At 54.1% G+C, this 24,666-nt stretch overlaps 1 protein-coding gene and 3 non-coding genes across 4 annotated transcripts in view; 1 reads left to right on the top strand and 3 right to left on the bottom strand.

Annotated features, from left to right (window-relative positions):
* Positions 1 to 13,957, top strand: part of plcl1 (phospholipase C like 1) — a 30,092-nt gene extending 16,135 nt beyond the window's left edge. The window contains exons 2-8 of the mRNA XM_088930782.1: positions 611 to 1,216; positions 1,509 to 3,152; positions 3,506 to 3,865; positions 5,446 to 5,649; positions 7,401 to 7,476; positions 9,052 to 9,161; positions 10,425 to 13,957. Coding sequence (XP_088786908.1) covers positions 611 to 1,216; positions 1,509 to 3,152; positions 3,506 to 3,865; positions 5,446 to 5,649; positions 7,401 to 7,476; positions 9,052 to 9,161; positions 10,425 to 10,634 — 3,210 coding nt within the window. The 3' untranslated portion in view covers positions 10,635 to 13,957. The remainder of the gene's footprint in view (positions 1 to 610; positions 1,217 to 1,508; positions 3,153 to 3,505; positions 3,866 to 5,445; positions 5,650 to 7,400; positions 7,477 to 9,051; positions 9,162 to 10,424) is intronic.
* A 646-nt stretch (positions 13,958 to 14,603) lies between these two features.
* Positions 14,604 to 14,720, bottom strand: LOC148822305 (U5 spliceosomal RNA). Its single transcript, XR_016093959.1, has one exon. It is a non-coding gene; the product is annotated as a U5 spliceosomal RNA (small nuclear RNA).
* A 1,062-nt stretch (positions 14,721 to 15,782) lies between these two features.
* Positions 15,783 to 15,899, bottom strand: LOC148822304 (U5 spliceosomal RNA). Its single transcript, XR_016093945.1, has one exon. It is a non-coding gene; the product is annotated as a U5 spliceosomal RNA (small nuclear RNA).
* A 2,052-nt stretch (positions 15,900 to 17,951) lies between these two features.
* Positions 17,952 to 18,068, bottom strand: LOC148822303 (U5 spliceosomal RNA). Its single transcript, XR_016093947.1, has one exon. It is a non-coding gene; the product is annotated as a U5 spliceosomal RNA (small nuclear RNA).
* Positions 18,069 to 24,666: the final 6,598 nt, after the last annotated feature.

Here is a 24,666-nt window from a genome sequence, read left to right as displayed (position 1 = left end):
TCTTGAGAGAAGCGAGAGTATCGGCTTCAACAACAGGGCTGGGCAGCCTGTTCCACTCTCCCACTGCCCTTTGTGTAAAGGAGAGCTGCCTCCTGTTCCCAGTTCTCAGTGCACTTCCGCTTAGTCTTAGGTTCAGCGCTTCTCTGCATTACTCGGCATCAGTCTGGTGTGTCCCCAGTCTCGAATTTTGGGGTTAGGGTTTTCAGCTTTTACAGTGCTAACTTATCCTCCTAGTTTACTAACTGTGCCAGAGTCCAGGATTTTGGCATCAGCGCGTAAGTGCAGGTGGTCCTACCACAGGTCTCTGGGGTACATTGGGGTACTCAGGGGTACACCGCCTGTTTGTGGCTGACGTCAGCTGAAACGCACACAGCGGGCTGATGCCTGAAGTCAGAGTGTGTTTCCAGCACCAGTGTCGCACTTCTCCACGGGTTTTCACAGGCTCCTCCGGTGTCTCCTCTTGCCCCAGTGCCCGGCGCCATGGCGATGCCCGTCAGGGCAGTGAGGGACCAGCGCCGTCCTCTCGATACCGCTCGACACCGCTGCGGTCTCACCGTACCTCTCCCTCTCCCTCTCCTGCTCCCTCCCGACCCCTGACCCCTGACCCCAGGACCCCTCGGCCCAGAAGGCCGCGGGCAGCCGGAAGAAGACGGTGTCGTTCAGCAGCATGCCCTCGGAGAAGAAGGTCAGCAGCGCGGCGGACTGCCTGGCCTTCATGCAGTGCGGCTGCGAGCTGAAGAAAGTGCGCCCCAACTCCCGCATCTACAGCCGCTTCTACACGCTGGACCCCGACCTGCGCTGCCTGCGCTGGGAGCCCTCCAAGAAGGAGGGGGACCGCGCCCGGCTGGACATCGCCAGCATCCGCGAGGTGCGCACGGGCAAGAGCACGGACACCTTCCGGCACCACGGCCCGGCCGAGCAGCTCGCCGACGAGGCCGCCTTCTCCATCATCCACGGCGACGGCTACCAGTCGCTGGACCTGGCGGCGCTGTCGGCCGACGTGGCCAACATCTGGGTGACGGGGCTGCGCTTCCTGCTCTCGCACCCGGGCCCCGGCGGCGGGGAGGCGCTGGAGGGCAGCCCGGGCAGCGCCATGCGCGCCGCCTGGCTGGCCGAGGAGTTCCGGCGCGCCGACGAGGACGGCTTCGGCATCGTGCCCGAGGACACGGCGGTGGGCACCGTCTGCCGGCTGTGCCCCGGCGTCAAGGAGACCAGGGTGGGTCGGCGTGGCGAAGCACTGGAGCACTCTCCTCTCCTCCCTTCTCTCACCTGTCTCTCTCAACTTTCACTCCTCTCTCACTTTCCTCTCTCGCTCCTCTCTCTCTCCCCTCTCTCACTTTCCTCTCTCACTCCTCTCTCTCACACCCCTCTCTCACACCCTCTCTCACTCCTCTCACCCCCTTTCACTCCTCTCCTCCCTCCTCTCTTCTCGTCCCTTCTCTCCTCACCCCTCTCTCACTCCTCTCCCTTCTCTCCCCTCTCTCACTCCTCTCTCACTCCTCCCTCAGGTGCGCCTGAAGTTCAAGGAGATCCAGTGCCGGAAGGAGAAGCTGACCTCGCGGGTGACCCTGGAGGAGTTCCAGGAGGCGTTCTGCGAGCTGTGCACGCGCCCCGACGTCTACTTCCTGCTGGCGCAGCTGTCCAAGGAGCGCGAGAGCCTGGACGCCCAGGACCTGCGGCTCTTCCTGGAGACGGAGCAGGGCCTGGCCCTGGCCACGCCCGAGGCCTGCCTGGACATCATCCGCCGCCACGAGCCGTCGGCCCAGGGCCGGGAGCGCGGGCTGCTGGGCGTGGACGGCTTCACGCGCTTCCTGCTGTCGCCCGAGTGCCAGCTGTTCGACCCCGAGCACCGGCGCGTGTGCCAGGACATGGCCCTGCCCCTCTCGCACTACTACATCAGCACCTCCCACCGCAGCCACCTCGTCGGGGACCAGGTGCAGGGCCCCCTGGACCTGGCGGGGCTCGTGCGCGCGCTCAAAATGGGGTGCCGCTGCCTGGAGCTGGCGGCGAGCGACGGGGCGGACGGAGAGCCCGTCCTGGGGGACAGGTTCCACCAGCAGCAGCACCAGCGAGCGGGGGCGAACGTGGCCCCCATAGCGCTCCGCGGGGCCCTGGAGGTTGTTAACAAGTACGCCTTCCTCTCCTCGCCCTTCCCCCTGCTGCTGTACCTGTGCCAGCGCTGCTCCCCCGGCCAGCAGCGCACGCTGGCGCAGCTCCTGCACAAGGCCTTTGGCGGGCGGCTGTACACCCCGGAGCCGGGCGTGGGCGCCGGGGCGCTGCCCTCCCCGGAGCAGCTGAGGGGGCGCGTGCTGCTCGTGGGGAAGAAGCTGCCCCCGGAGGAGGGCGGCTCGGAGGGCGAGGTGTCGGACGAGGAGGAGGAGGCCGGGGCGGGCGGGGCGCTGGCGGGGCGCCGGCTGACCCTGCAGGGCGAGGAGGACCTGGGCGCGGTGCTGGTGGCGCCGCCCCCGCCGGAGCCCCGGCGCCTCCGGCTGCGCCGGGAGCTGTCGGACCTGGTGGCCGTGGCGCGCGCCGGCAGCCGAGGCTACTACAGCTCCTGCCCGCCGCAGCCCTCGCCCTCGCCCTCGCCCCCGGCCACGCCCGCCGGCCCCGGCCCCGAGGCGAGCTGGGCGCTGTGCTCGCTGGGCGAGGGCGAGGCGAGGCGGCTGGCCAGCGACACGCCGGAGGAGCTGGTGGCCCACACCAAGCGCCACCTGAGCCGCGTGCGGCCCAGCGCCGTGCGGCTGGACTCCAGCAACCCCAACCCGCAGGACTTCTGGAAGTGCGGGTGCCAGCTGGTGGCCATGAACTTCCAGACGGCGGGCGCCATGATGGACCTGCACGCCGGCCGCTTCGCGCAGAACGGCGGCTGCGGCTACGTGCTCCGGCCGGCCGTCATGCGCGACGAGGTCTCCTACTTCAGCGCCAACTCCAAGGGCTGCGTGCCCGGCGTGCCGCCGCAGACCCTGCGCATCAAGGTCATCAGCGGGCACAGCTTCCCCAAGCCGCAGGGTGCCGGCGCCAAGGGCGAGGTCATCGACCCCTACGTGGTGCTGGAGCTGCACGGCATCCCGGCCGACTGCGCGGAGCAGCGCACCCGCACCGCCGCCCAGAACCAGGACGACCCGCTGTTCGACGAGACCTTCGAGTTCACGGTGAGGCGGTCAGGAGGGCTCTGGCTCTGGTCGACAGATCGGCTGCCTGACCGCTGTCGCGGCCCTGAAGACAGCCGGCTGTCCAGCAGCAGGGCCGGTCGTTTAACTGGCTTCTCCAGTTGGAACAAAAACTGGACGACACCAATGCGTGTCCAGCAGGACAAGCCTTCCCTCATGCATTGAGCCTGTAAGAGCCTGGCTTGCCAGGGTAAAGATATGTAAAAGGTGTTTTTTAACAAGCAGTGGAATGAAACACATGCTGATCAATATTAGCTGGGCCCATGCAGCTAGTAACAATAACAGTGACGATGGTGCTAATGTCTTTTAACTGGAGGGCTCGTGTCTGTCCGCAGGTGAACCTGCCTGAGCTGGCCCTGCTGCGCTTCGTGGTCCTGGACGACGACTACATCGGCGACGACTTCATCGGCCAGTACACCATCGCGTTCGAGTGCCTGCAGCCAGGGTACCGCACTGTGCCGCTGCTGTCGCTCACCGGGGAGCCCCTCCCCCGCGCCGCGCTCTTCGTGCACGTGGCTGTGACCAACCGGCGCGGAGGCGGCAAGGCGCAGAGACGGGGGCTGTCGGTCCGCCGGGCGCGTCGCAGCCGGGAGCACGTCAGTCTGCGGCACACCGGGATCCGCCCTCTGGACGAGGCCTTCCGGCCGGCTGCCACCCCCCTGAGAGAGGCCACCGACCTGCGAGAGAACACGCAGGTCAGACAGAGGGCAGGGAGAGGTCAACACGCAGGTCAGACAGAGGGCAGGGAGAGCCTCAACACGCAGGTCAGACACAGGGCAGGGAGAGGTCAACACGCAGGTCAGACACAGGGCAGGGAGAGCCTCAACACGCAGGTCAGACACAGGGCAGGGAGAGGTCAACACGCAGGTCAGACAGAGGGCAGGGAGAGGTCAACACGCAGGTCAGACACAGGGCAGGGAGAGCCTCAACACGCAGGTCAGACACAGGGCAGGGAGAGGTCAACACGCAGGTCAGACACAGGGCAGTCAGAGCCTCAACACGCAGGTCAGACACAGGGCAGGGAGAGCCTCAACACGCAGGTCAGACACAGGGCAGGGAGAGGTCAACACGCAGGTCAGACACAGGGCAGTCAGAGCCTCAACACGCAGGTCAGACACAGGGCAGGGAGAGCCTCAACACGCAGGTCAGACACAGGGCAGGGAGAGGTCAACACGCAGGTCAGACACAGGGCAGGGAGAGGCTCAACACGCAGGTCAGACACAGGGCAGGGAGAGCCTCAACACGCAGGTCAGACACAGGGCAGGGAGAGGTCAACACGCAGGTCAGACACAGGGCAGGGAGAGGTCAACACGCAGGTCAGACACAGGGCAGTCAGAGCCTCAACACGCAGGTCAGACACAGGGCAGGGAGAGCCTCAACACGCAGGTCAGACACAGGGCAGGGAGAGGTCAACACGCAGGTCAGACACAGGGCAGGGAGAGCCTCAACACGCAGGTCAGACACAGGGCAGGGAGAGGCTCAACACGCAGGTCAGACAGAGGGCAGGGAGAGGTCAACATGCAGGTCAGACACAGGGCAGGGAGAGGTCAACACGCAGGTCAGACAGAGGGCAGGGAGAGGTCAACACGCAGGTCAGACACAGGGCAGGGAGAGCCTCAACACGCAGGTCAGACACAGGGCAGGGAGAGGCTCAACATGCAGGTCAGACAGAGGGCAGGGAGAGGTCAACACGCAGGTCAGACACAGGGCAGGGAGAGGTCAACACGCAGGTCAGACACAGGGCAGGGAGAGCCTCAACACGCAGGTCAGACACAGGGAAGGGAGAGGTCAACACGCAGGTCAGACAGAGGGCAGGGAGAGGCTCAACACGCAGGTCAGACACAGTGGGGAGCAGAGGTGCTCCTAAACACTGGTCATCGAGCACTAGGGGGTCCTAGAAGGCATTTGCACAGACACACACATGGACCCAGGCAGGCCTTCAGCAATGCTTAATTGTCCTGTTCAGCTGCTCTCCTTCCAGCTGGGTGATCAACTGTCTGTCTCCCTAATTGCACCCCCCTCCTCTCCTCTCCATTACACAACACTGTCCCCAACTGACTCTGCTGCTTAATTAACACGCAGAGAGCAGCACAAACACACACACATGCACACACGTTCAAGACCGTAACGGAGGGACAGAATTAACCCCTTCTCAGACAGGCCTTGCTGTGGATGTGTGTCTGCCCACCGGGAGTCAGGGCTGCTGGGAAGGGCTGTGCTGGACATTGATGCCTCTCTTCTTCCTCTGTCTCCCTCTCTGTGTGTCTGTGAGCAGAATGCCACAGTGTGTTTTAAGGAGCTGTGTGGGCTCCCCCCAGCATCCAACTTGAAGCAGTGCATTCAGAGCCTGGCGGCGCGGCTACAGACTCCAGAGGGTCCCCCCTGTGCCACCCTGGTGTTGAAGGAGGGGTACCCCTGCCTGGAACCACTGGGCAGTCTGTTGGACACCACACGGAAACTGCTCACTGCCTATGACACGGTAAATACCCTGAGACACACTAAATGGTCCTCTAAGATAAGTATGTAAAAGTAATAACCCATCCCTTCATTGTAACCACTAGCCCACACTGCCCCCCTCTCTCTCTCCCAGTGCCTCAGCTCTAACCACTAGCCCACACTGCCCCCCTCTCTCTCTCCCAGTGCCTCAGCTCTAACCACTAGCCCACACTGCCTCCCCCTCTCTCTCCCAGTGCCTCAGCTCTAACCACTAGCCCACACTGCCTCCCCCTCTCTCTCCCAGTGCCTCAGCTCTAACCACTAGCCCACACTGCCTCCCCCTCTCTCTCCCAGTGCCTCAGCTCTAACCACTAGCCCACACTGCCTCCCTCTCTCTCTCCCAGTGCCTCAGCTCTAACCACTAGCCCACACTGCCTCCCCCTCTCTCTCCCAGTGCCTCAGCTCTAACCACATGTATTTGTCTCACTTGTCTCTTTAACAGCGTTGTTCACTGCTGTGCATGTGCAGCCACTGTTCTCAAACAATCAGGTCCATTTGATTTATTTAGCAAAAATCCTGAATATTTATCCCAAGAGGTTAAGAAGGAGAGGAGACGGCTCGGCCCGTCTAGTTCCCCTGCTTGCTAGTGGCCGATTGATCTCAGGAGCTCCTGCAGCTGTGTTTTGAAAGGCGCCAGGGTGTCAGGTTCAATGCCATGGCTGGGCTCTGTGTTCCAGACATCCACTTCTAGGTCTTTTGAAAACGCAGCTGTAAGTGTCAAGCTTCTTCTCCTTTTCTAATAAGATTGCATCCGACAGGCAGTGTGGGAGCAGGGAGCCTGAGAACGATTACGACTTGGAGAGAGGGGAGGGGGGAGGGGGGAGAGGGTATGGGAGAGGTGTCAGCGTGGGAACGGTTCAGCTCTGAATTCAAGGGCTGTGCAGCACAGACGGAGAGCGCCAGAGCCGAGCTCCCGGCTGCCACTAGCTGGAGACAGCCGGTCCGGCCATCCTGGGGCTCGTCCCTCTCCGTCCCAGTCCAGCTGGGAGATTAGGAAAGTTCTGGGAGGTCTGGAAGCAGGTCGGTGGAAGACGCAGGTTATAGCGACAGTAATGGCTGCAGCAGCTGCTTCCCATAACTCCCTGCCTGCAAGAGGGAGCCCAGGGAGCGCTGTTCCCGACTCGTGCCTGCTGTGTCTGAACAATCCCAGAACTCCACAACATCCTTTAGGGTTCTTTAAGGATCCTGCTCCAATTAGCGCGGAGCCCACTGCGGAGCCCCGCCGCGTCCTCCCCCCCCCAGAGTTAGAGCATCCGGGCATCGGAACAGCTGGATCCAGCTGCTCCGGCTCCTGCTCTCCTCCGGCAGGTGGAGAAGTGGCTCCCGCTCTCAGGCCTCGGTCAGCTCTCCCCTGAGCAAGCCACTCGCTCATCCGCATGGCAGATGCAGCCCCAGCAATCCACGTGCTCCGATTGAAAATGGGCAATCGACTGAAAGAGAGCTTTTGTACTTGAGGAGAGTTTTATGGGTTGTTGGAGTGTGTACTCATTTTAGGATGTCTATCGTGGAATAGAGTTTATTTTGATAGGAAATAAATCCGAATGGCGCGCTTTAATCACAGAGAGCAGACGAGCCCGCAGTTGCAGAACTCGCTGGGAGACACGTCCTGTTCAGGGCAATAGCACGCTGTCAGAATGAGGTGAATAGAGACAGCCCCCCTCTTGTAGAGGGGCCAGGCGTTATGACTGTTGCTGTTTTGGCGATGATGATGATGGCTATGTCTGTGGTTCCTAGATGATCTCAGAGCACAAGCAGCTGATCGAGAACGCCGACGGCGTGTGGGAGAAGATCGCCCAGGTGCAGAGAGACGGTGAGGGGGGAGCGGGGCTGGCAGTGTTTGGATCACTGTGATGTGTGTGTGTGTCAGGTAGATGTTGTCTGTTCGCGTGTCAGTGTGTGCACAATAAGTGTGTGTGCACAGTGAGAGAGTCAGTCAGTGTGTGCACAGTGAGAGTCAGTGTCAGTGTGTGCACAGTGAGAGTCAGTGTGTGCACAGTGAGTGTGTGTGTCAGTGTGTTCACAGTGAGAGTCAGTGTCAGTGTGTGCACAGTGAGTGTGTGTGTGTCAGTGTGCACAGTGAGTGTATGTGTCAGTGTGTGCACAGTGAGAGTCAGTGTCAGTGTGTGCACAGTAAGTGTGTGTGTCAGTGTGTTCACAGTGAGAGTCAGTGTCAGTGTGTGCACAGTGAGTGTGTGTGTCAGTGTGCACAGTGAGTGTGTGTCAGTGTGTGCACAGTGAGTGTGTGTGTCAGTGTGTTCACAGTGAGAGTCAGTGTCAGTGTGTGCACAGTGAGTGTGTGTGTCAGTGTGCACAGTGAGAGTCAGTGTCAGTGTGTGCACAGTGAGTGTGTGTGTCAGTGTGTTCACAGTGAGAGTCAGTGTCAGTGTGTGCACAGTGAGTGTGTGTGTCAGTGTGCACAGTGAGAGTCAGTGTCAGTGTGTGCACAGTGAGTGTGTCAGTCAGTGCACAGTGAGAGAGACAGTGAGTGTGTGTCTGTCAGTTTCTGTTAGTGAGTGTACAGTGTGTGTCAGCCACTGTGAGCACAGTGCGTGTACAGTGTGTGTCAGCCAGCGTGAGCACAGTGAGTGTGTGTGTGTCAGCCAGAGGGTGCAGAGTGAGTGAGTGTGTCAGCCAGCGTGAGCACAGTGCGTGTACAGTGTGTGTCAGCCAGCGTGAACACAGTGAGTGTGTGTGTGTCAGCCAGAAGGTGCAGAGTGAGTGAGTGTGTCAGCACACGGCACACGTGTGGGGTAATCGGTCAGTGAGTGAGATCTTTTGTCAGTCAAGTCCAGAAGACACCCCACACATGTTGGGTAGTCATAAACCTTAATTAACCTGATCATAGGATTCATTTTAATTTCTTTTAACATGTTATTGTTGTATGCTTTATTTTGCCCAAGGAAAAGCGCAGAGTCAGCCTTCTTAAAGGCACTTTCGTTAGAGGCTCAGCCCCCTAATGAAGGCACAGCTGGCCTGGGTCTCTGTGCAAGGAGCGTCTCATTAGCTGGCGTGTGTCTGAAGCAGTCAAGACAACAAACACAGAAAGCACACACACAGACGTGGAGAGGTGTGGCTGCCAGCTGGCAAGAGCTATTGCCCATAAGTGGGAAAATATGAAAGTACACGCCGATTTTTTGTCAAGATAGCTGCTGTTCTGGAGCTGCAGACGTGGAAGCAAGGATTCAGGTGACCTTGGCCTGCTGTCTAAGCTGGTTTCACCTCCGCCTCTCAGAGGCTCGACTGGGCATCAGGGACCTCAGCAGAAGGGCATGACTGCCCCCTGCAGGCGATATTGATCAGTGCACCCACTGAAAACTGACACAGAAGCCGCATGCAACCTAATATCATTGTCTGTATCTTATCTCTGTTTTCTCTGTCCTTCTAGGGATGGAATTTCATGAGGAGCTCCAGAAGCTGGGGGAGAGGGAGGGGCTGAAGGAACGCAAGCTCAGCAAGGCTGTGGAGAGCTTCACCTGGAACATCACTGTGCTGAAGGTCAAATGACATAAAGAGGCAGCAATCACTGCCTGTACACAGACACAGGACAACACAGACACAGGACAACACAGACACAGGACACAGACAAGGGACACAGACAGATTTGAATGTCCAGAGAGGATAGATAGAAGAGGTTATTTGCCATTTGTACATGTACAATGGGATTCTTATTTGTGCCGTTCTCTCAGGACATGCACAGTACAGCAGATAAATCCCACAATCCTACACGATGTAGACAGTACATTAAACAACAGTAAATAATAAATAGTGACTCAATGCTCAGATATAAGAGTATGTACAGACAGAACAATAAATACCTGACAGCCAAGTCAAAAGTGCAGAGTGCAGAGGGGCGTTGAAAAAACCTGAACAGACTCACTCTGAACACAGACACAGGGCAACACAAACAGATCCGACTGTCTGGAAAGGACAGGCTCAGGGACCACAGCCTGGCCACAGACACTGGACACTGGACACTGGACACTGGACACTGGACACTGGACACTGGACACTGGACACTGGACACTGGACACAGGCAGACCTCACTCTCCAGAGAGGACAGGCTCAGGGACATCAGCCTGGCCACAGACACTGGACACTGGACACAGGCAGACCTCACTGTCCAGAGAGGACAGGCTCAGGGACCACAGCCTGGCCACAGACACTGGACACAGGCAGACCTGACTGTCCAGAGACGACAGGCTCAGTGACCACAGCCTGGCCACAGACAGTCCTGACTGTACAGAGAGGACAGGCTCAGTGACCACAGCCTGGACACAGACAGATGTGACTGTCCAGAGAGGACAGGCTTAGTGACCACAGCCTGGCCGCAGACACTGGACACAGACAGTCCTGACTGTCCAGAGAGGACAGGCTTAGTGACCACAGCCTGGACGCAGACACTGGACAAAGACAGACCTGACTGTCCAGAGAGGACAGGCTCAGTAACCACAACCCAGACACAGACAGTCCTGACTGTCCAGAGAGGACAGGCTCAGGGACCACAGCCTGGACACAGACAGACCTGACTGTCCAGAGAGGACAGGCTCAGGGACCACAGCCCAGACACAGACACTGGCCACAGACACTGGACACAGGCAGACCTCACTGTCCAGAGAGGACAGGCTCAGGGACCACAGCCTGGACACAGACAAACCTGACTGTCCAGAGAGGACAGGCTCAGGGACCACAGCCCAGACACAGACACGGGGCAGCGGTCTCGGTCTGTTAGCCTTACTCTGCCTGTTCCACTCCCCCCAGGGTCAGTGTGATTTGCTGCGCAGTGCCAAGACCGAGGCCCTGGATGCCCTCCGCCAGCTGACACTGGCCTGCCAGTCCTGTGGCCTGGGAGCCCCTGCTGACCCTCTGGCCCACGGAGCCACAGCCGCTGCCCAGCATGGTGCCCACCCACACAGCGCCCACCAGCACTGCGCCCTGGACCAGGGGATGCAGGGAAACGGACGCGTCTGACCCGAGCCGGGCCGTGCCGAGCCGAGCCAGGGGCGACCAGTCCGGGAGCCAGAACAGTGGCACCCGGACTGAGCCCCTGGCCGCACCGTGTGAGAGAGAGAGAGAGCTGTGTGAGAGGGGCGGTGTGCCTGGACCAGGGGGTGTCCAGATGTGAGATACCGGACAGGGCTGACGTCTGGCTGGGGGTGGTGTGACCTGGAGAGGGAGGCGAGAGTGTGTGTTTGAACGTGTGAGAGAGAGCGGAGAGAGGAATCTCTGGGAAGAAACAGCCCCAACCCCCAGCGTCCAGCGCAGGCCGTGAAGCACTGCTGGGGACAGGAGAGAGGGGGGGAGGCTGTGTAGGGTGTCAGGGAGCGAGGGATGTCTGAGCAGGAGAGAGTTATACCTTCGGTCTTAACAATTAACAGCTGCAACTTACCAGAACAGAGCCGCTGTCTCGTAGAATTCAAAAGTAGATTCCAAAATGACTGTGTCTTAATAAGATTGCATATGCTGTTGTCTAACTCTGTGCACCCTCCCACTGTGTGTGCAGCTGCTGTACTCTCTCACACTCCAGTATTTACACATGGTGAGTACAGTCCAAGGTCGTGGACTACAGGACTGCTGTACAGTTGTACTGTTGTATGCAAAGCTACTTGTTCTTATTCTGGTAATCCCTCCCTCCACCAGGGGGAGCTGTAGTTACCCACTTGTTTGAAAAGGGAATTGCTTTATTACCTCAAAATCACAGCTGGTGATAGTGCTCTGGGGGGGGGAAGCGAGGGAATTAACAGGGACAGGTGGCACAGGCCCAGAATGCTTTGAGAGTTGTTCTGGCAGCGCTGTTACCTCACCCTGCCACAGGGTGGTGATGTGCGCTGGCTGCAAGGTTCTGCAGGGGGCTGTGGAGGGGAAGTGTTTCAGTGCCGCTGTGTGTGGCACAGGCGCTCTCGTGTCATGGCTGTCACTCTGCACACTGTCAGGGGACCGGAACCTCTGAGATGCCCTTTCTGTCTTCTCTAATTCATACTGAAACCAAGAGGGCAGGGTTTTGTATGTTAGTGTGTTTATACCAGGGAGTCTGTGTGCGTGAGTACGCGCTGTATTTATGTTGGAGAGTGTCCAAGTGTGTGGCGCGTGGGTTCACTGTGTCTCAGTGCAGGGTTATGGCAGAGTGCCCAGCTATGATAAAGAAGACTAAGGTGCTAGGCCCAGTAGTGAAGCACCTTGTCTGTCTTTCAAACCTCACTGCCATTCAGTCAGAGAACACAACTCAGAACATGTGAACCAGGCCATTCTGGCACCACTTCTGTCTCTTTGGCATGGGAGTTTGCCTAAGAGCAGTTTCAGGATATCACAGTGCCGTTCTAGAATACCACAGCGCTGTTCCAGAATACCACAGTGTTGTTATAGGATACCAAAGCACTGTTCTAGCATGCCATGGTGATCAAACATCTGTCGAGGGTCTGATTCCAGCCCCGTGGCATGTTTCCAGGCCCGTCCCAGTCTCTGCAGGTGAGGGGACCCATCCGCTTGAGCAAAGAGCAAAGACACTTTAGCCTGGGCTAGGGCTCGGGAGTTGCTCTGGGCTGTCCCGTTCCCTCCCTCCCTTCCTCTGGGAGCAGAGTCACAGGGCCCCTCTGGGCTGTCCCGTTCCCTCCCTCTGGGAGCAGAGTCACAGGGCCCCTCTGGGCTGTCCCATTCTCTCTCTCCCTCCCTCTGGGAGGGGAGTCGTGGGAGTCGCTCTGGGCTGTCCCGTTCCCTCCCTCCCTCCCTCTGGGAGCAGAGTCACAGGGCCCCTCTGGGCTGTCCCGTTCCCTCCCTCTGGGAGCAGAGTCGGGAGAGCCCTTCTTGGCTGCAGGCTGCAGGCAGGCTCTAGTTCTGACTGCACGAACTGGGACTGTAGCCCTGTGCTGGCGGCAGAGCTGTGGATGGTTTGTCTGCTGTTACGCTGCTCATTGGACCCTCCTGTGGGCAACACCTCCTCTTCCTCTTATCACCAGCAGGGGGCAGCCTCTCCCCCATGCCCTGCTCAGAGTCCCGCACGGAGACAGCTCCGGTTCTCATGCCGGCATTGCTCCGACTTCCCAGCTAGCGAGCTATAATTAAAATAACTGGGGGTGACCCAACGTCTGTCGGAGCTGGCGGCTCTTGAACCCTTGGAAGCTGGGAGCTGACTTCCCAGTTTCAGAAGCAGGTTGAAACCTGTCGCCTTTCCTGGAATTGAAAAATTCCATTTTCAGACAAAGTTTCCCGTGAAGAAGTCAGGAGTGAACGTAAGATGTCAATGAAGCAAGGCATGAAGGAAGGCAGAGGAAAGTTAGAGCACCCCCAGAAAAGGAGCCTCCCCTGTTTATAGAGGAGTTTTGGTGCAGTACGTCGGCCCTGAGTTTCCCAGTTCCTCTGTGGTTCCGTGAGTATTGGCAGACCACCCGAAGGGGTTGTGGTTCAGCATGTTTTTGTGCTGCGTGTGGCGAGAGAGCTCCTCTCTTGTTGTCATGGTGTGCCTGTTTTAAGTGACGGTTGGAAAAGGGGGGTCCCCAGGCACCGGTAACCCCAGTATCGCCCCTGGATAGCGGGTGAAGACCCGTAGTGGCTCAACTATTGTATTACAGTGTAAAGCACTGTTGTAGCAAGGCCCAGAGGCTGAGGGAGGTGACTATTAGATGTGCACTTTCTAAAACATTAAACCAATTATTACTGATATTACTACTCTGTTTACATTTATTGGCATTACTTATGAAGTCTTAACTTGTCTGTGTGCTGATACTAGTGTGTTAATTGGTCCTGTGACTTCATCAGGGGGGTCTCCCAGCCCTGGTCCCGGGGACTGCCATTCCCCCCCTAATTAAACCCTTAATTTACTAACGAGATGCTTGATTTGAACCTTCAGAATTTGGAGACCTTGCAATTACTCATGAAACTAATTAATGGTGAAAAGGAAGCCTCTGATATGTTCAGGAAACAATTTTGTTTTGTTTTTTTTAAAGAACTTTCCGTTTCACGGGTAATACAGATGTGTTCGGGAAACGAGCGCCTGTCCGGGTCAGTCCTGTTTGAGGCGTATTAAGGGTTCAGTTATGAGAGGGAGCCCAGCGGATGTGGGGGTTCCCCTGGGCCGCTGGTGGAACCCCTGTTGATTCTCCTCCCTGTGTGCCCCATCTTGTCCAGCTGATTGTGTGTCATGTCACGTGTTTGTGAGTAACAGAAGAAACACAATATTTATTTGAAACAAAAACAACACAGAATCGTTGCTTTTATTTTAAAAAGCTGGTTTGTATTCTATTTGGTTAACAAATGTAACTGACGTGCTCCTGACTAAATATAGTTACCTTTTCTGCTGACCTTGTGTCTGGTTTCATTTTCTCTAACGATGTGACCCCACGGTTGGGGATTTTGGGGGGGTTGGTCTCTGAGTCTTGCCACACGAGCAGACACAAAGCCAGGCCCACAACAGAAAAAAAACAGGTGGGCAGCAGAGCCCAGCTCACCTGCAGGCGGTAGCCTGGTTGTGCTTTGCACTATGCAGGGCCTGATGTCGATGAGGAGGTCTGCCTACCAGCACGAATATGTATGTACTATCTGCACATAACTCTGAGTCTTGCTGGGCGGTGGGCGGTGGTTTGGGACGGAATACAAGTCATCCCAACTTCTCCAGGCCTTGAACACCACTTACTTTTCTTCTCTGTTTCAATTGCACCACAGCTCCCAGCTTATTCATCAATTCTCTCCTGCATATGTAAAAGAGTTGTAGAAATGCAGAGCTGCTTTTGGTAGCACAGCTACCTTTTGTATAAACCAGCTGCCTGAAAAATTTAAGTGGTTGCGCTGTTATTCAAGCTCATTGATCTATCCAGCAGTTCCAAAGGGAACTAAATGAGATTAGAAATGCTTAATTGACTTAAAATAATCCAGTTTCTAATTAATTAGTACATGTTTTCAATAAAATAAGCATCCACATATAGCAATCTGTTTTTTTAACCACATCATAGCCCCACCACAAGGCAGGGCGATCAAAAAATTAATTTAAACTCATATTATCCCTCTCCACGGAAATCTTTAGTAAAAGGCGAAAGATTTTTACGATCTGAAGAGAAACCAGAGTATAACATGTTATTACAAGCCGGAAGAGCCCATATATCAGGAAAAGCTTTCCTTCTCAGGGCATCATATTCACTTTATTTTATAATCATGCAGCCAGTCAGACGTCCTGCAACATGAACCACTCTTTTATGTGTGATGATATAAAATGTAATCAATCACAAGTGCATGACTATAAGATGTTTATTTGTTTGAACATACTACTCTAGCGAGAGAGAAGTGCATCATGGGAGTTGTATGCAAATCAGTCCTTAAAGAGCCCGCCCAATTACGTCATCTATTCAGGGTTCACGCGTTGATCTCGTACAATAACCCGGAGACTCACATGATCTTACTAGTAAGCACGTTTAATAGTGTATTGATTAATGTACTCGTTTGTCTGTGCTGTTTTGATCTTTTCTCGTGTTTTATTGTAATGTGTGTTGCGAGATGGTGTCGTGAAAGCGGTAACAATTATCAAGATATTTACAGTATGACCATACCTCTCCGGACAGTCAGGTCTGTCTGTGTCCAGGCTGTGGTCACTGAGCCTGTCCTCTCTGGACAGTCAGGTCTGTGTGAACTTCATTATTACACAGAGTTTCTGTGGGGTGTTGATCCCACTTTTATGTAATCCTAGTGTGAGTGGATCCCACACTTCACTGTCATACAGGTGGAGGGGTTGGATGACGCGCTCAGATGTTTGTAGCCAGATTTTGATTGGGGGGTGATGCTGTAGGGCTCCCTGCTCGCCTGCTCCTTCAGCGCCCTCAGGACCAGGTGAAGTGATCATCAGTCCGAGGAAGGCATTGTTGCTCAGTGAGACGTGGAACCTGTCTCCATGAAATCTTTTCCTCACTTTCGACACACTCCGAGACTCCCAGCTCATACCGGCTGGAGCAGCCAGGGGGCGACACGAGCCCAGGAAACGGTTTGGAACAAAAACGAGTTTAAGCAAAATCACTGGTAGAAAAGCTACCGGCCTGTTAAAGGTTTCATCAATCAACACCTCAACAACCACTAGGTATCAACAGAGTGTGGGCTGACGCCCCCAGCAAAAGATCGAATCTATTTTTCACAATATCAGGGAGCCCCACCACAAGGCAGGGCAGTCAAAAAATTAGTCAGAACTCATATTGTTCCTCTCCACGGAAATCTTTAGTAAAAGGCGAAAGATTTATACGATCTGAAGAGAAACCAGAGTATAAGATGTTCTCACAAGCCAGAAGACCCCCTACATCAGGAAAAGCTTTCCTTCTCAGGGCATCATATTCTCTTTATTTATTTTATAATCATGCAGCCAGTCAGACGTCCTGCAACAAGAACCACTCTTTTATGTGTGATGATATAAAATGTAATCAATCACAAGTGCATGACTATAAGATGTTTATTTATTTGAACATACTACTCTAGCGAGAGAGAAGTGCATCATGGGGGATGTATGCAAATCACTCCTCAAAAGAGCCCGCCCAATTACGTCATCTATTCAGAGTTCACGCGTTGATCTCGTACAATAACCCGGAGACTCACATGATCTTACTAGTAAGCACGTTTAATAGTTTAGTGTATTGATTCATGTACTCGTTTGTCTGTGCTGTTTTGATCTTTTCTCGTGTTTTATTGTAATGTGTGTTGCGAGATGGTGTCTTGAAAGCGGCAACAAATATCAAGATATTTACAGTATGACCATACACCTAAAGATTTACAGACACCACATAACGCATCTTATTATCAGAGAGGGTCAGCAGCTGTTCCCCAGGCTGCGACAGGAGATTATGTACCAGCGGCAAGCTGTCCTGAACTCCCTCTCCCATCCTCCAGGAGGATTGGGAGCTATACTGGTCCTGGCAGGTGTGGGAATTCTGGGATTAGACAGGTGGAAGAGTTTATTGCCATACGTACACGTACATTGGAATTCTGATTCGCACCGATCTCAGGACACACACAGTACTGCAGATGACACAGCATGACAGACAGCACCGCACAATGTAGTACATCACAAAACAGTAAATAATACATAGTGATGGCATGTACAGTCACTAAACAACCAAATCAATACGTACAGTAATACAGCCTTGGCAGTGCATTAAAATACCTGGCAGTCCAAGTTAAGAGTGCAGAGTGCAGAGGTGCAGTGCAGTCAGCTGTTGGAGGATGCGTACTGCGGTGGGATAGAAGCTGTTCTTGGGTCCAGAGGTCCGTGCCGCCGGCCAGAGTGCGGGGGGGAACAGTTTGTGGCCGGGATGGCTGGGGTCCTGAATGATGGATTGTGCCTCATTGCGAGAGCCAATGGGGCGGATCTTTACCGATTGATAGTCAATCACATCCTATAATCCTCTGTGCCATTACCATAGCCCTTTGTTGTGCGTGTCTGTCATGCATGGTAGTAGTGCTGTACCACACAGTGAGGACACTAGTGAGGACACTTCCTATGGTGCTGTAGTAGAAGGTCATGAGCAGTTGGTGCACCGTATTGTATTACTTTAGGCACCACAGAACGTGCAGGTGCTGTTGTGCCTTTTTCAGTCTGGCTACAGTTTTGTTAGACACAGTGATTGATCATTTTAGGGAAGAATATTTCTCACAGTGCAGCAGAAAGTACCTCTGTCTCTGCTTCTCCCCATTGGCTGTGGGAGCACAGCCTGTCCTCTCCGGACAGTCAGGTCTGTCTGTGTCCAGGCTGTGGTCACTGAGCCTGTCCTCTCTGGACAGTCAGGTCTGTGTGAACTTCATTATTACACAGAGTGTCTGTGGGGTGTTGATCCCACTTTTATGTAATCCTGGTGTGAGTGGATCCCACACTTCACTATCATACAGGTGGAGGGGTTGGATGACGCGCTCAGATGTTTGCAGCCAGATTTTGATTGGGGGGTGATGTTGTAGTAGAATCTCCCCCTGATGCTGTAGGGCTCCCTGCTCGCCTGCTCCTTCAGTGCCCTCAGGGCCAGGTGAAGTGATCGTCAGTCCGAGGAAGGCGTTGTTGCTCAGTAAGACGTGGAACCTGTTTTCCTGAAATCTCTTCCTCTTCCTCACCTTCGAGACTCCGAGTCTTCCAGCTGGTACCAGCTGGGTCAGCCAGGGGGCGACATGAGCTCAGGAAACTATTTAGAGCAAAGTTGCAGTTTCTTTTCCTGAACAGGCTTTTAAAACTATGAGCCTGGAAGAAATATCACTACGAAGCCACTCCACAGCTATGGGATATTAGCTGTATTTAAGCTTAACTATACTAACTTGCGTCTATTTTTCACAATATCAGGGAGCCCCACCGTGTGGCAGGGCAATCAAAAAATTAGTTGAAACTCATATCGTTCCTCTCCACGGAAATCTTTAGTAAAAGGCGAAAGATTTATACGATCTGAAGAGAAACCAGAGTGTTATTTGATTTTTTACAGGCCGGAAGAGTCGGTTCATCATAGACAGGCCGCCCTCTCAGGGCCTTAAATAATCATTTTTCCTGATACTGAGCTACTAGTCAGATCCTCCTGCAGCACGAACCGAAGCCTTTATTTCTGTTGGAAAAACGTGTTTTAAATCAGAAATGCGTGACTGTAAGATATTTATTAACTTTAACACCCTACTCTAGCTGCGAGAGAAGTGCACCATGGGGGATTTATTCAGATGACACTTTCAAAGAGACCGCGCCGGTGACGTCAACGTCTGGTGAGCGTTCTTATCGCGGGGGTGTCGTACAATAATCAGCGTGGGAGTCTTGCTGACGGCCGTGAGCTCGTTTTGAATGTAAAGCAATTGAAATAAATGTCCAGGCAGACGTACGGACATCGTCTGTTAGTACTGGAGATTCTCTCTTTATTTAAACTTCCAGCACTAGCAGCAGAGCTCTGAGAGGATTATAAATATTCTTCTCACCGGTATTGAAGCGTGAGTGTGAGGCCCTGCGGTCACAGGGCCTGCAACACGAACCTGCACCCCCGTCCTCACCTCGTCTTCCTGAAGCCAGCCCTTGTCTCTCGGCTCGGGCTCCTCTCCGCCGCGGGCTTGGTTAAAGTTTTGCATTTTATTCAATTTCTCTGACATTATTGTCTATTATTATGCAACCTTATTTTGTAACCTTATTTTTGTGAGTTTTACCCCCCCCCAGTGAGCTCGTAGTAAAGACATTTCATTGCCAGCAACTACTGCTGCTGTACGCTGTATTGTTGTGCATTTGATAAATAAACTTTGATTGATTGATTGATTGAAAAAAGCGGGACTGCAGAGGACAAGACGCCACCCAGCCTGGCCGCAGCCTGGCCCTCGGCACGCCAGCGCTCAGGGCTCCTCCCTCTCCCGCCACCAGGGGGCAGCACTCGCCCGCACTCGCCCGCAGACGCGCTGTCTGCCGGAGCGGAGAGTCTGTTTTGTTTTTTTTTTAATTTCCACAGACGCTCGTTGTCGGTGAAAAGTGTGACGAGTAAATCTCAAAACTGAGCGCAGCTGGGCGGTGGGGCGCTGCCCGAAGGAGGTGAGACAGGGCGGGCAGTGGCTCAAGTCGCGTGGGAGTCGAGGCAAGAGAAGGACAGACCCGGGGGCTCGGGGGGGGGGGGGGACCCCAGTGTCGGCTGGGGCTTGATCCGGGCGTCGTCTGACCCTGCAGTACTCCCCGCACCTGGTTCGGGCTTTTCATTCCGCACTCCGGCCACTGGTGCCGGTCGGATCAAGCCCGCCTCGTCCCTGGGAAGTGGCTGGAAACTCCCGGGGAAAACCCAGGTGCCCACGTGAAGGCACGGCAGGGGGGACACACGCAAACATGCAGACTCCACACCGACGGGCCGCCCGGGTCCGGAGCCTGCACACCGGCCGGCGGCCCCTGCTGGTGGCCCCCGGCAGTGCCGCTGACATCTCTCCCTGTCACACTGCAGCACCTCCTGATGCGTTTGTCAGGAGTGGGGCCGCGGGGAACAGGGGAGAGGACGCCCTGGGCGGGGTGGTGGGGGAGCTGGGGTTGCTCCAAGGCATGGAGGCTCCAGTCAGGGCAGCAGGTAGCCTGGCCCTGTCCGTTATCAGAGAGGGCGGTTCCCTCGGAGGTCTGTGGAGAGCAGGGAGTCTGTGGGAAATACAGGGCAGAGGACTGCACCTCAGAAACCTGCGATATTGACTGTCAAGTAAAGGAAAAAAATGGCATTTGTCTTTTTTTGGAAGTGATTCCAAACGACACGTGGAAAAATGCACCCGAACCAAAGTCATTCTTATTATGGAGCCGTTGCCTTTTCTGAACCTCATGGAGATGTGTTCGTAGATACTGTTTTAGGTCTATATGATAATGTTAAGTTTTCTGCTGTGTGATTCCCTGGATTGATCTGTGAAAAGAAAATCAGGTTCTTAAGAAATCGAAATCGGAGCGCCGCTGAGCCAGCACCGGGGCGGCGCGGTCTGGGCAGGACCCCCGCTCAGGGCCCCTGCAGTGCGGCGCCTGGGGGCAGCTGGATGAGAGAGAGTGTGTGTGTGTGTGTGTGTGTGTGTGTGTGTGTGCGCGCGCGCGCGCGCACCCTGTCACAGCGTCCCCCGAGACGTGAGTCTGACAGGGCTGAGAGCGGTACATGACACCCTGTCAGCTGTAAGTGCACAGAAACATCTGGCTGCTGCTCTGCGTTAGAGCACGCTCGGATGGCCCGGCACACCGGGGGGAGTGATGGCGACGGGAGCCGAGCGCGCGGGAGTGAGCAGCATGTGCGACTCAGTGTCAGTGGAGAGTGTGGTCAGTGAGTGTGGTCAGTGGAGAGTGGTCAGTGGAGAGTGTGGTCAGTGAGTGTGGTCAGTGGAGAGTGGTCAGTGGAGAGTGTGGTCAGTGAGTGTGGTTACTGGAGTGTGGTCAGTGGAGAGTGGTCAGTGAGTGTGGTTACTGGAATGTGGTCAGTGGAGAGTGGTCAGTGGAGAGTGTGGCCAATAAATGTGGTCAGTGGAGAGTGTGGCCAATGAATGTGGTTAGTGGAGAGTGGTCAGTGGAGAGTGTGGCCAATGAATGTGGTCAGTGAGTGTGGTTACTGGAGTGTGGTTACTGGAGTGTGGTCAGTGGAGAGTGGTCAGTGGAGAGTGTGGTCAGTGAGTGTGGTCAGTGAGGAGCTTGTGGGTGGCCCAGCTGGAGAAGAGCACTATGTCTGTGGCCTCATGAAGAGCTCTGACCCTGTGGTCAAGCGCCTAGCGACTAGTGCCAGGGCGTCCCAGGGCTGCCTGTTCACAGGGCTCTGGAAGACCAGCAGGGAGTCGGACAGAATACAGAACCGCACCGCCACCTGTTGTTACGAAGCTGCCCCCCCTACAGACATCACAAACAATAAAACCCACCTCATTCGTTAGTGCTGCGTTTGTGCCGGTTTGTGTCGTTGAAAGTAGCGTTTGTGCTGCTTTCGTTCCCGAGATATAGCGCATTGGGTTTCCGGTGATCACGTGACCATGCACGGTGACTTTGACCTCCAGTGACCCCGTCTGCCGAGTTCAAGCGCTCTGTTACAGTTTAGCTCGTGCCCTTAACATTTTAAAGACAATCAGTATCCATAAACATATGAGTCTCCTTAGCTGTGAATAATACTAAGACATGACGCATACCAGCAAGTTAACCATCTATGACATAAACCTGTGGTTGTAATGTATGTAAAATCACCGTGATTGTAAGATCAATGGTTTTTATTTTCTAAGGCACGTTCTCCTTTTATTTCCCTACCGTGACACGCTGTTGCCAAACGCGTAACTGTGGGATACTATCGCGACAAGACCTCCGCAGCATGTCATGATAGGGACCCCATGTATATGGCATGTCTATCGCGGCAGTGTATATCACGACTGGCTCCTTGCTTCCATGCCACCCTGGCGCCGCTGTCGCAACAAAGGTATCATATCAGGACATGATATACCCAGATAGGACGTGTCGCTATATATGGACTTGGTGTCACGACATGAGGTCAGCATCTCCTGTCAGGGTATGTCCTATCGCAACATATGAGCTCCATGTTGCGACATGGGGGCAGGGCATTTTGTCGGGGTATGTCATATCACAATATACGGGCTTTCATGTCGCGACATGTGCATGATAGTTTTTGTCATATCTCAATATGGACTCCATGTCGCGACATGGGGGGGGGGTGGGCTTTTTGGCTGGGCACGTCATATCGTGATATAGAGCCTTTCATGTCACGACATGGGGAGGGGCATTTTTGCCGGGATATATCATATCGCGATATGCGGGCTTCATGTCGCGACATGGGGGGCGGGCGTTTTGTCGGGGTATGTCATATCGCGATATATGGACTTAATGTCGCGAATGTGGCGCCATGACTGATGCGCCAGCCGCAATGGGTATCGCGGTGTGATCGTGATGCGCGCACTCCTATTGTGACATGCTATCGGAATCGTGAACGCGCTGTGGATGCCATGACATTCTTTGTCTGCTATTCAGTTTTGACCTCAGTGCGACTTCTCTTAGATTGATTAGTAATTGGAAACCAATGGATGTGTTACTGTATATCCAGCGTGCTCATACAGCACACACGGTTAACCGGGGCTACAGTATTTGGACCAAGAAGAACATCCATCACCTGTGTGTCTACATGTTCTCGGAACTTCCGCTGTGGCGCTGTACCCAATCAGAGTGTCGATTCTCACTCTTCACCCAATCGCGACCCGAGCTGTTGGGGGTTTAGCCAATCACGGGTCTGAGAGCTGTTCAAGCGAGCAGCGCCAGGTGGATCGGCTTGTTTACTGTCAATGAGAATCTATTTTTAAAATGCATCGGCTTATTTTTTAATGTCTTTATTGGTTCACAATGTCCCGTACGAAATAAATACATTTTTTATTTACAATATAACTGTCTCCGCTGCTTTCTGTGATAAATACATGGTATTTGAACAATTTTAATCGTATATTTAAGGTACGGGAAACACCTTCTGCTTTGTACTTCAAAAATAAATAGAAATGTAAAGTCTATCATCATTTTATTATTATTATTCTCGTGCTTGCAATTTTGTTTTTATTGTTAAATTATATCGATCTTGAAACTAATACCTGAAACTGTAAATATGGGCTCTCGTGTTGTACCAGCGGTAATTTGGAAACTGGTGTCTCTTCACCAATGAAAGGAGTACACAAGCAATACATTTTCGGAACATGGTTAAAAATTAAAAGAAAACACCTAACCCAATGAACTAACATAGTAACTCCTCCCTAAATGTAAGACTGTTTATTCGTAAAGGCTGCAAAGTCTGGGGTCAACTGATCAAAAGATCACAACTGAAAGATCTGGTGGTCGTGACTTTGCTGTTTGTACGTCACAGAGTGACAGAGGAAACATCCACCCCACTCGACCAGACAGACAGGAAACAAATTGCCCCCATTGTTTTAATCACAATCAGGAGGTCAAGTACCGAGTTTGTTGGTACCTGTAAACTTTCTTGTAGTTTACAAGGCGATAAAACAAGGCGCTACATCTCGGAAACGAAAGCAGCACAAACGCTACTTACAGCGACACAAACCGGCACAAACGCAGCTCTAACGATTGCGGTGAGTTTCGTCGTTTGTGCTGTTCGACGGGCGGGTGGGCAACTTCATGGAGCAGGACAAGCAGACATGTCTGAGTCTTTACATTGCAGACTGCAGAAGACTCGACTTCACCCGAGGATGTAACACAGGCGCCCATACCTGTGTCTTCAGAGGGCAGGTGAGCCCTCCCGCTGTATTCTACACCAAGGACTGGCCGGCAACACACAGATACAAGGACTGTGAGCTCATCGCTTCATGTTTGCGCATAAAACCCCTGTAAATATAAACACACGGATAACGACAGTTTATTAAAGAATTCAGAGATGTGTTCACTTCTGTTAACGTGAAAATAAAAAATATGTTTCCACTATTGCCGCGGTCCGCAGGTGTGAGACGGTGAACTTTCCAGTGTTGTTTCTCGGATGTGTTATTTACTACCCGCGACAACCTTGTACGTAGTGCCCCTTAAAAACACCCTGGTTCTTTTTCACGTTGACGAATGTGCTTTGCATAAATAGTTCAGCAGTGGTCGTGTTGTTCGTAAAGTTGCAGATTCAATCTGAACACGTGGCTCGACTGACGGGTCGATTCTTTACACGTCCCTTGGTGCGCGTTTATTTAAGGAGACAGTGAGAAACTGATCACTTCTTCAGATTTTTAAAAAAGCACACCGCTACTAACGATTACGACTTGCTCGTTAAAGCCTCTTAGTAAGAACATGCAATTGTTTGCTTGTGTTCGCTTTTTGAGACTACACCCGCAACTCTTCTGATTAGGGTATGTGATATTCGTGACAAACTTCATTTTCCTGCTCACACAAACGCACAGAAGACACTGATGTTAAATGCACAATCCACCGCCGTCCCCCACCCGGGCAAACAGAGGAACACAACTGCAGACTGTTCCTCTCGCACCGGTAACAGACGCTTGAACTCGGCAGGCGGGGTCACTGGAGGTCAAAGTCACCGTGCATGGTCACGTGATCACCGGAAAACTAAGGCGCTATATCTCGGGAACGAAAGCAGCACAAACGCTACTTTCAACGGCACAAACGTAGCACTAACGAATGAGGTGGGTTTAATCGTCTGTGCTGTCTTTGGGGGGGGCAACTTCACGGAGCTGAAAGCAGGCTGCTCAGCCTCGTCCGATCTGTGACAGGCCTTGACCCGGGCCGGTCCGCTCTGTGTGTGTGTCAGAGTGTGTTGAACCCGGGCCGGTCTGCTCTGTGTGTGCGGTGAGTGTGTCGAACCCGGGCTGGTCTGCTCTGTGTGTGTGTCAGAGTGTGTCAAACCTGGGCCGGTCTGCTCTGTGTGTGGGTTGAGAGTGTCGAACCTGGGTCTGTCTGCTCTGTGTGTGTGTCAGAGTGTGTCGAACCCGGGCCGGTCTGCTCTGTGTGTGTGTCAGAGTGTGTCAAACCTGGGCCGGTCTGCTCTGTGTGTGTGTCAGAGTGTGTCAAACCTGGGCCGGTCTGCTCTGTGTGTGGGTTGAGAGTGTCGAACCTGGG

The sequence above is a fragment of the Atractosteus spatula genome, chromosome 13, assembly GCF_055471065.1.
Source record: "Atractosteus spatula isolate fAtrSpa1 chromosome 13, fAtrSpa1.hap1, whole genome shotgun sequence".
Classification (NCBI taxonomy): Eukaryota; Metazoa; Chordata; class Actinopteri; order Semionotiformes; family Lepisosteidae; genus Atractosteus; species Atractosteus spatula.
Note: the sequence above shows the minus strand (reverse complement) of the source record. Positions and strands in the feature narration are given on the sequence as shown.